A 12,155-nucleotide genomic window follows, 5' to 3' on the forward strand; every position below is an offset into this window, starting at 1 on the left:
CTCATATAAGAAGACGCTGGAAAAGACGAACATAATCATTAGATTCATTACCAGGATGAATTTGGCATGATGCCACTCCACTGCCTGCTTTCAAATAGCTTCTCATTATCTACAGTTTCAGCCAAGCACTGATAAGATGATTCGTCTCTTTGATCTGCAGAAATGGGTCTGTCTTCAAAGATAATAGCTTCCAAAATATACCATTTCTTATAGCAGATTGTGTTAGCTGAAAGCATAAACTAAAAAGATTTTCTTAAGCACTGGCAGGATGTCGTGATTTCTCCCCAATTTATACTATCTCATGCAAAAAATATTCAACGATGAGCATAAAAACATGTAAATGCACGAAGAACAATGATAATACCACACTTACTAAAGAATTTCTATGTAAATGATTGAAGGTTACTAAGTCTTTACCTTGTTGGTAGATTGAAGGTTGGCGTTAGGATGCTCATTTCTCCACATTTGCATAGGATGTTTGGGTACAGGTTTGATGTTGTTGGGAATGATGACCCTCCACACTCCACATTGGAACAATATTATCCACTTTGAGCATAAGTTTTCGTGGTTTTACTTTTGGCTTTTCTAAAAAGTCTCGTGCCAATGGAGTTAGTCTCTCTCACTTATATAACCATGATCTTCCTCTTAATTAACCAAGGTGGGACTCCAATAATTCTCAAGAATCTTCCTCTCGAACAAAGTACACCACAGAGCCTCCTCTAAGACCTTCTTCTCTTGAACCCTTGAACAGCCTCCCCTAATTGAGGCTCGACTCCTTCTCATAAACTCTTAAACAAAGTACATCCTTCACGGCTCTTGAGTCACTTTGACTACACTTTCGAGACTCACAATTTCTTTATTCGACACTTAAAGATTCTATTGACATAGTTAAGCATGACTTCTGATACCATGTTAGGAACGACCCAATTAGTATGATATTGTCTACTCTGGAAATAAGCTCTAATGACCTTACTTTTGGTTTTCCCAAAAGGCCTCGTGTCAATGAAGTCAATGTCCCTCACTTATATACCCATCATCTTCCCCTTAATTAGTTAACGTGAGACTCCAACAATCCTCGAATAACTATGGTCAGACTATCCAGTAGTTATGTAATTAAGTAGTTATGTAATCAGTGGACCATCAACTATTATTTAGCAACACACAGGTTGGCAAAATCCTAGAAAGCGGTGGGGAAAAAGAATTCGCCTATGGAAGTATGAAACGAACTTAAAAGGCAAAACTAGATATCCAGTTCTTCAGTCCTACTCTACTATGTCTCCCCTATCTTTTTGTACTGTATAGCTTATAAGCATAAGCTTCATATACTACCTGCAACTGCCTTAGACTTCTTGTCCGTAACACCATGATTTTCGAGAAATGAACCCGTGCAAGATCTAACAAAATAAAGTGAAAGAATTATCACACAGCCCGAATTTCCCTGAAAATGCTAGTTCTAACCTTAAGTTTCTTGCCCAATGCTTCCTCGGGAGCCATTCTCAGACCTCCTTTACCCAAACCAAGGCTTGCAGATAGAACTGCATGACTAAAATGCACCATGAATCATATCGCAATATAAATATATGAACATAGACTTTTTCTCTTCAGACCTAAAAAAAAAACTTAGTACGAACCACAGGCATTAGTAAAGTGTACAGACCTTATAGGAACATTTTGGCGTCTGCCAATGCAGAAACAATATAGTATCTGTTCTTTTTGTCCTGTCAATTAGTGGAAAGTATCGCAGATGTTATAAACCTACGCTGTAATATAGAACGCATTTAGAAACAGTTTGTTCAGATGTCTACCTTCAAAAACAGATTCTTACAGAGTACACCGCCCAAATTTTCAACATATTTTGCCTGATGTTGATTCAGTAGAAAATACTCTTCCGTTAGCTTGTAAGGAAATTAACATTAGAATTACCTGTGCTTCAACCGCCAGTACAGCAGGATGTTCGTATCTGAAAAAATCAATTTGAAGCTCCTATAGAGATTTATTGACTACATTAGCGAGATGTTGAGATATGATTCAAAGTATTCAAAAGGAAGATATGATTTAAAGTAGTTGAGATATGATTCAAATATTCAAACAAGAATTTTAGGATATTGTTAGTAGATTTGAATTTATCTAGATTTTGATTTACTATAAATTACTACCCTAAAAATGATACCCTTTAGGCATAATATACAACAACTATTAATTACTCCTTTTAAAATAACAAAGTACTACTCATCTTTCAGAACACACACTCACACAAAACAGAGAGATATAACTCACACCATAGAATGTCTTACTCCTGCCCTTCCACTGTTCGCCGACTCCGATGAAAGTTGAGATGGTCATCGGAGACTGGATCATGCTTTTGGAGTAGAGCACCTGCGGTATGACGTATCCTCTTTAGAGATATAACTATAAACATATACAAAAATAATTAGGCTATTATCCAGTGTATAAACAAGCTATAAATACTGGAATTGTGTAACCCTCTAAACATCAAGTCGGTAGACAATAATAAAGCACGGCAACATTCATCTATTCTATCTATTCTTTTTTATTCTTATCTATTCTTATCTATTCTTATCTCTTTCACTCTCCTTTATTCCAACAATTTTGGTATCAGAGCCAAGTTCGTTCGACACGAGGGCGAGTGATTATTTTCTTTCACAAAACAAAAAATGACAATAGCTGGTTTTTTCTTTCTTTGCACTTTTGTTACCAATCTTTAATGGTGAGAAAGATGAGTGGTGGACCATCAAGATGAAGACCTTGCTCAGATCGCAGGAGCTATGGGACTTGGTGGAGCACGGATTTGTTGATATATCAGAACCCACAATTGAAGAAAAGGAGAGACTAAGCGAAACCAAAAAAAATGATGTCAACGCTCTGTTCATTATTCAAAGCAATTTATGAGACTATTTTTTCACGAATTGCAGCAGCAACCACATCAAAGCAAGCATGGTCAATTCTGCCGAATGAGTTTCAGGGAAATTCAAAAATCATAACAGTGAAATTGCAATCTCTAAGACCGTGATTTTTGAAACTCTACTCATGACGAATGGCGAATCAATTGCTGATTTTTTGTCAATAGTCAGTCAGATGCGTACCTATGGAGAGAAAATTTCAAACGAAACAATTGTTGCAAAGGTATTGAGAAGCTTGGCTCCAAAGTTTGACCATATGGTGGCTGCCATAGAAGAAGCTAAGGATCTATCCATACTCTCCGTTGATGAAATGATGGGATCGCTTGAGCTCATGAGGCAAGAATCAATAGAGCATCAGAAAGAAACGGAGAAAAGACACTACAGGTGAAGGAGACAACCGTTGATGAACTGATGGGATCGCTTCAGGCCCATGAGGCAAGAATCAATAGAGCATCAGAAAGAACAAAGAAAAGGCACTACAAGTGAAGAGACAACCAACAACGAAAGAGAAAATATTCATTTAGCAGGTAGAAGTCATGGAAGAGGAGAATTTCGCAGCTTCCTTGGTAGTCGTGATAAGAGGGGTCGATGGAGAAGTGATGGACAGAGACAATTCAATGAACAAAGGAATGTCATATAATGTTACCATTGCAGAAGGTATGGGCACACAAAATCTAATTGTTAGGTGAATTTTACAGCAGAGAATGAAGAAGAGAAAAAAAGTTGCTTATGGCGTGATACTAATCCAAAAAAGGGTGACTTATGGTTTGTTGATAGCGGATGCTCGAACCATATGACATGCACCAAATCTTTATTCAAAGAGCTTAATGAGACGCAAAAAATTAAGGTGCAACTTGAAAACACGAAAGAGATGCAAGTTGAGGGAAAAGGTACAGTGAAAGTCGAAACCAGTCATGGTAAGATAAAACAATTAGATAATGTTCAATTTGTACCTAATTTAAGGTATAATTTATTGAGTGTTGGACAATTGATGACCAGAGGACATTCAGTTCTATTTGAGATGACAACACATGTATCATTACACATAAGAAATCCAGCCATAAAGTTCAAATTGACATGACTCTAAATAAGATCTTTCCACCTGATATTTCTAACCTTGGATGATTTTAAATAAGATCTTTCGGTTTTGGTAAGAAACAAAACCGAAAATCAAATAAACATAATCTAGTCATCAGATATCAATCTGGAAACGATGAACAATGAAGCAAACAAGTTCACTCCCTAATCTAGAGGAAATCACTGAGTCGTCGTACAAACTAATCTGCCGCTCTGTTCCAGAGCTAATCCAAGCAAGTGATTATAACGCCAATACCAAAGAAATGAGAATGATCGGAGTTCTACAAAAACTCTACAACAGGCTTCTAACGTTCGATCGGGAGAAAAGAACAACGCTCTCAAGTTCAGCACGAGGCATAAACTTAAGCCATGGAAATTGATAGAAATAGAACGAAAAAGAGCGAAAATCAAGTACCTGCAACATCGAAAGTAACTCTTCCCTGGTGACAACCTCCTCCGCCATACTGAAGGAGAAAGCTCAAATTCAGAGCAAAGAAGTACGCCGGAGAGAGTAGGCCTTGAGGATGAAAGATTACACCAAGATGAAACACCTGAGGAAATCCAAACTCAACAACCAGACTGGTACGAATCCATGTCGCAATCGCTGATTTAGCTCCCCCTTGCTTTCTTGGACCAACGGACCAAATCGATCCACAGCCGAAACCCAAATTTAGCCCGACCGAGTCAAACCCCGGCCCATCACAATTTTCAGATAATTCTAAAATTTATCCATAATCTTTTAAAATTCTTAATTAATCCCCATATTTAAAACAAAATATGTTAAATTTTTTAAAGGGTAATTATAGTCTAAATACTTATATTTTTTTTATAAATAATAATTTAATTATAATTGTCAGACGAACACGACTCTTCACAATAGTATGATATTATTTACTAATTCCACAAAAGACATCACATCAATGAAAAGTGTATTCTTTGATTATAAAACTATGATCATTCCCTAAATTAACAGACGTGAAATTTTCCTCATCCAACAATAATATTAATAAAATTTAACGTACCCGCAGAAATAAAAATAAAATTGAAATATATAAAAGAATTGAATGGTGGTTGAAATTTGCATAGGGCCAATGGGGTCCTAAAAGATCTTATAAATTAGTTTGTTTTGTTGAGGAAGAAGCACCATGGTCCGTGAGGCTACCCAACACGGTCCAAATGCAATGTAGCACAAACGGTCCAGGATGGGACTCACCCATTTATTTAATTTAAGTCGGTTTGTTTCTTTTTTTATAAATATTTTTACCTTTTTTTATATATATAATTATATTTTAAAAAAAAATTAGTGTATTATTTGACAAAATATAAGTTTTTTTTTTTTTATTAATTTAGTTTATTATTATTGAATATTCGTTGGAAAATGACATAGATATTAAACCCACACAGTGAGGGAATATAACAAAATGGAATTTAAGCCACAGCTTGCAACAAATCGGCACTGAACTTAATTAATAGGCAGAGAGCGACGGTCGTAGGCGACCACACCCATATCTATCCATCTACCCATCTACGTAACACAAAAGATTCGAGACATATCTGCAACTATAAAATGTCACTTTATTGTTACGATCACGTGTACCTATTTTTTATTTATAAGAGTGAAAACTATCTTCATAGACTAACACAAATTTGATGTTTTGTCTTCACTACACGTAACCATAATTTTACAAGAATTTCTTGGTTTCCCTCCTCGACTCTCCACAAATACTCTCCGAAAATCCCGAAAATCAACATCTTCCTTTGCACCTTTTTGCATGATCGTGGTTGTAGCTCTTTTGGTGCATTTGATTTTACTTCGATGAATAAATTTTATTATTTAAAAATAATAATTAAATGCATTGAAACGTATTTAAAATTTTATAATTTTATTATTTTAAATTATAGACTTAAATAAATTTAATCGGATGATTATTTTTTTGGATTGCAGGTGGAAAAATGTTGAATAGTAAGCTATTATATAAAATTATACATAAAGAAATGTTTTTTTTTAATTCAAATAAATAAGAAAAAAATAATTAAAATTTATAAATATATTTATCTATTTATATAAAAAAAAATCATGAGGAAAATTTATGAATGATTTTTTATTTATATCAAACTCGTAAAAAGAAAAAAGAAACATGACGTCATTATAAAGGTAGCATTATTTCTAAAAGAATTTTGAAAATTATTAATCCATTTAGTTAATTTTCCGAAATTAAGGAGACAGACTTCGTAAACGATAAAAAAATCTTTCAATCAATCATATATATTATTATTTATGACATCACCATCTACTCCTAACAAGATTTGACGTCAAAAAAACTGGAAATAATAAAGCTGTAATCAACATAGTTAGCTACGAAAAGAAAGCCGCAACCACATTATAACTACCCTACCCTATATAACACCCAATCAAAATTCCTTTTTTTTACAATAATAAAAAAAAATTAACTCTTTTAATATTTCCACCTATTTTCCTGAGTTCTCATGATCTTTGCTAATAATATAATTAAAATTTTAATTCATATTAATTATAATATATAATCAACAATTAATAACAAAAATTACATAATAAAACCAACTACCACAGAGATTACATTGGAAAAAAAAAGTCCAATCTCAAGTGAGTTCGTCGGTTAATCACACTAATAAAATATATATATATATTTTGGTCACTGTCAGTAATATCTTCACGTAAATTACGAAGATATTTAATTAAAAAAAGAAAAAGAAATATAATATTTGGTAAAATTAATTATCGATTTTAATTTTTTTTTTTTTTTTTTTTCAGCAGAAGCTCCACAAACTGATGTCGCATTCCTCGTCGTAAAAACCGTCAATTTCAGCCTCCGGCATTGAATCGAAATCGAACCAATCTCCGGTGATCATTTCGGTAACGTACTTCGGCGACTGAAGCGAATCAAAATAATGGCACCAAGATTCCATCTCCGCCGTCGGATTCTCAAATATGACCGACACGTCATCATCCGCTTGATCGGAAGGTGACGAAACGGTGGAGCATTGGGGAGTAACAACGGCAGAGACATTTTCCGGGAAGCCATTAGCCGCAGCAGCCGCCACACGTTGGATGGATTTAGGAGACATAATATCATCGGAGGAATCAATGTGATGATGTAAACGACGGAAGTGACAGTAATCGGAAACGGGAACGGAGTTAGCAACTTCGGGGAAGTTAAGACTGGTGGAGGCGGAGGTGCCTTTGAGACATAAAAGTGCCGCGTCGTATGCACGCGCCGCGGCTTCCGCCGTCGAATAAGACCCTAACCAAATTCTTGTCTTTTGATTTGGCGCTCGAATTTCGGAAACCCATGAGCCCCAGCTTCGCATTCTGACACCCTTGTACTTTTTCTTTGACGGCGGTAACGCCGGAGAGGATCCCGCCGCCGTGTTCTCAACCTTCTTCACCATTGACTACGGATTTCAGTGGTTATTGAATTGAAAGAGAAGGACAGGAGGCGGAGATTTATATATAGAAGAAGTGTGGATCTAATAGGCTTATCTGATCTGTTAGTCAATCAAAGGAAAGCATGGCGCTCTTACTCTACACATGCAAGAATGGGGGACAGATGTTTTTTTTTTTTTTTTTTTTTTTTAATAGCATTTAATATTAATGTAGCTGTGATGAAATTACCATTTTGTCCTTATAATGTATTGAATTGAATTGGTCAAAAATGTGATTTTATTATTTTCGGATGTATATTGTCTGTCTATCATTTTCATTTCCCAAACATTACATCCCTTCTTTCCTAATATATAAATATTTCATTTAAATCATATTTTTGGTCTTTTATTTATTTTTGGATAAATATTAAGTATCTCCCATATTCTTTTAATTAAAACCCTAAATTACCCCTAAATTTTATGAATTATATCAATTAAAACCATATATTTTCATAAATTAATCTATTTAATCTTTTATTAAATTGTCATTTTAAAACTACCACTAAATAACAATTAAAATTCTAAAATTTCATAAATTAATTCATTTAACCTCCATTAAATTATCTTAAACTTTCATGGTTTTTTTTTATAATATATTTTTAAAATCTTAAATTTTTATAAATTAGTCAATTTAGCCGCCCATTAAACTTTTTTTTTTTTTTTTTTTTTTTTATAATTACCTCTAAATTTTTCGTAAATTAATTCATTTAGCCCTCCTTTAAATTAATATTTTATAATTACCCTTACCCTTAAATTTTTTAGAGATATATCAATTTAAACCCTAAATTTTTTGTGAATTTACCAATTTACCCCTCCGTTTAGAAAACTACCTCTAAACTTAATTAAAAACCTAAACTACCCCCAAAACTAACTCTTTTACTTATTATTTGTTATTTAACAGTAACACATAAGCCTCCCCAATCAAACCAACTCCCAATTAATTAACCAAGTTTAAATTTTAGGGGGGCAGAAAGGTAATTTCAAGCTACATTGAGCGACGTACATTATATTTAATAAAAAATGATGCGGTACAAACATGAGAAATAAAGATAAAAAAGAGACAAAATTGTATGATAATAATAGTACCAAATAGGCAGCTTCCGAGATTTTGCACTCCCAGATCTTCATTAATGCAAAATCTTCCTAACCTAACTTTTTTTTTTTTCTTTCTTTTTTTAAATTATTTTTTTTATTTATTTTGAAGTCGTAAAATGACCAATATTTAAATTTAATTTCTAATTAGTCCTAGTGTCGATTTTAAAACACAAATTAGGACCGTAAAATTTGACGTATTAAACAAATTAAATAATTTTAAAAAAAAAAACACAGTTTAAAAGTGGAATTACGAACTTACCCTTCAAACTTTTCATTTTGTCCTCTAATTTTGAAAAAAAAAAAATCGGTAGCAACTATCATGGTTGTACTTCTCTCAACCGTGTAGTGTCGTGATCTTGACACGCTTACGATAAACCTTTCAGAGGAAACTCAAGTCATATTCACATTTTTTCGTCCGACTTTGTGGCTTCGTCGAATCCGAGCTTGTTTAGCCACACGTCATTCGTGCGTGCATGTGTCAATCGTTGCAACACAATATGTCGCATCTCATTGTCATCTCGATTTTCAACAACACGATCCACGCACGCACTGTGATGTCATCCATGTCTTGAGATACATCAATCATCTAAATTTGCTCAAACGCATTCATTGGGAACTAACCCATGTGTCGAAGGTTGGATTATACACCCACTATCCATACCATACATAATTTCACAGCTAGTTTTGAATAAAAACGGTTAATAATTTATTTTATAAATATTCACTCACAATCTAAATAGTTTAAAATAAGTTGGAATTTTAATTTTTTTTTAATTAATTTAGCTAAAATTGAAATTAAAGCCAAATATGTAGTTTATTCCCATATAAATTATAATTGGATAAGGAAAAGAAAAAAAATAAATAAAAAGATTAATGAAATAGAAAGACGCGGAGTCTGATGAAGCTATACAGCTGGTGCTCCACTGTCAGCTGAAAACGCGTTTTACAATATCACTTATCTACTAGTAATTTTATTTTATTTTATTTTATTTTATTTTATTAAATTTGAAATTGATTTTATAAATATTAAAAGAAAAAATACAGAAAAATGACGTCTCAACTGTTTTTTTAAACGGTTTAGGTTGGAATGACTTGACTTTATTACCCCTACATATTTCATAATAAATGGTGTGTGGCCAATTTGTGAATTTCCGATTCTGATGGGTACGTACGGCCAATCAAAAATAAATAACCTCTTTATTTATTGTTATTATATTGTTTTCCAGGGGTTTTTTACCAAATATATATAAATTCGAGGACCAGAAAGCAAAAAATAAAAAAACTTTCCAAGTAGGGCCAGCGGGATGGAAATTTGCCTTACACCTTCTACTTTTCACTCCCAGATATTCTAACATAATTTAATAAATAAATTTGTTAATATTTAATTGTTTTATTTAAAAATATGATTATTGATTATTTCACGTAAAATAAAACTAAAAAATAACCTTTGCCTAACTCTTTATTTTCGAGTTGAGTTTGATTCAATCGTATAATTATTTTTTAAAATTATTTAAAAAATTCATACTTATTAATATTATATATCGTACTAACTATTAAAATCCCATAAAATTACTATATAAATATTTATAAATGATAATAAATATTAAATATTTTTAATATTTGTAATAATTTAAATCGTATGGTTTAAAAAAATCTTATTAGCATTATATATCATATTAACTATTAAAATTTTATAAAAATCGTATATAAACATTTATAAATAATAATGAAAATATTAATATTGGTTATAAATATTAAATATTTTTAATATACGTAACATTTTTAAAAGTTGAATTGTAACCGTGAGACTCAAATTTTTAATTTTTTAAAATTTTATTTAAAAAAAAAATAGATTTTTTAAAATTGAGTTATTGACATTTTTAACAAAAATCTAAATTATAAACGTTTTATTTACCGTTAAAAAAGTTTATATTATATTAAAAAAAAAAATACTGCCGACTTTTTATTGACTAGAAATCTGGAGGTCACTCAGTGTACCCTCAAGTTACGATATGAAATCCAAGCCAGCTGTCATATCTTAATCGAATAATATACCATTAAATAAATAAATAAAATATATTTATCTGAAAATAAATGTTTTTGTTTTCCCCAAAACAGTACACAAGTGAAACAAATGGTATCTCATGTCCGTACAAATTACCTCAAAATTAAACAAATTTACATTAAATAATAAACTGAATTTTAATTCCCAAACCCCAATTATAATATTTTCCAAATATGATTTTAACTTAATTATTTGATGTTCAAATTCCAATAAATGTTGTCGCATCAAAATTAATTTTTTTGTTCGTGCGAAATTATTTTAAAAAATAATTAATTGAATATTGAAAATTAACTTTGATTCGCTTTTGCATGTGGTGTTTTTTCGTACTCGGCTAATCAAAATAGGATTTTTTTGTTGTGTCGAGTTCGGAGTTCGGTGGAAGTTTCCTTTCTCGTAATGTGAATAAATTTAATATTTGTTTCTTTTTTAATTTCCTCCCTTCAAAATTTAAAAACAATCATAATTAAATCCATTACGGTTAGATATTGTTCTCTGTGTTTATTAGGTAGATGTTTGTGTTAGATGAACACGACTCTCTACAATAATATGATATTGTTTACTTAGTACGTCTCCCCTTAATCGAGCCTCGACTCTTTTTTCTTTTTGAATTCTTTGTTCGACATTTGAGGATTCTATTGGCATGACTAAGTTTAGGGTATGACTCTGATACCATGTTAGACGAACACGACTCTCCACAATGGTATAATATTATCCACTTTGAGCATAAGTGCTTCGGGCTTTGTTGTGAAAGGCCTCATACCAATGGAATAGTATTCATTGATTATAAATCCATAATCATTTTCTATATTAGCCGATATGGAACTTACATCATCCAACAAATGTAGGATCTCGCGTATATTATTAAAAATATGAAAATAAAATAGGGAGTAAATTGGAGGGTTGGAGGGTTTGTGTAAGGCTCTTATTAACTGGCACTCTGCCACCGTACCTGCCCTCCGTACTCCTCATTCATTGATATCTCTATTCACATGACCCTTTCTACATTCCCAGGACCCTCTTTTTATTTTTATTTTTATTTTTATTTTTAAATAAAAGGTTTAATTATATTTTTTATTCTTAATTTTTTTAATTATATTTATTTAGTTTAAAAAAATAAAAAATTATATAGTATTTTTATTTATTTATTATTTTACGAAATTTCTAGGAAGTAGAGAAATAAGCAATTAATTAACCGTAATTGAGCAAGATCCACTTGCTTTTATGGCGGATAGCTGTTTCTGTTGCCCGGTCTACGTTGTGATGACGTAATTAAAGTGATTTATTATTTTTATTATTTAATTGCACATAAAAATTTAATTGGGCTTTATGGTACTAGAAAGCCCAATCTTGACAAAGCGAAGCCCAATCCGAAGATACTGTTTAAGATGGGCCTAAGCCCACGCTTAGACTACCCAAAATGGACTATTTACGGCCCAAAGACAGCTGGCAGCTTTATTCGCCCTCGTACGCGGAAAATGGACTAAGATTAAAAATTGTTCTTAAACAGACCTTTCTGATTGGGCTATTTTTCAAAA

At 32.1% G+C, this 12,155-nt stretch overlaps 1 protein-coding gene across 1 annotated transcript; it reads right to left on the reverse strand.

Moving 5' to 3' along the window:
• Positions 1-6,664: 6,664 nt before the first annotated feature.
• LOC111476447 (ethylene-responsive transcription factor ERF014-like) lies at positions 6,665-7,436 on the reverse strand. Its single transcript, XM_023120107.1, has one exon. The coding sequence runs from the start codon at positions 7,425-7,427 to the stop codon at positions 6,786-6,788; it is 642 nt and encodes a 213-aa protein (XP_022975875.1). The 5' UTR covers positions 7,428-7,436; the 3' UTR covers positions 6,665-6,785.
• Between the last annotated feature and the right edge of the window lie 4,719 nt (positions 7,437-12,155).

This window comes from Cucurbita maxima, unplaced genomic scaffold (assembly GCF_002738345.1).
Source record: "Cucurbita maxima cultivar Rimu unplaced genomic scaffold, Cmax_1.0 Cma_Scf00003, whole genome shotgun sequence".
Taxonomy (NCBI): Eukaryota; Viridiplantae; Streptophyta; class Magnoliopsida; order Cucurbitales; family Cucurbitaceae; genus Cucurbita; species Cucurbita maxima.

Excerpts from the sequence above, each read along its gene's own strand:
- LOC111476447 (XM_023120107.1), bottom strand. The coding sequence starts at position 7,427 with ATGGTGAAGAAGGTTGAGAACACGGCGGCGGGATCCTCTCCGGCGTTA.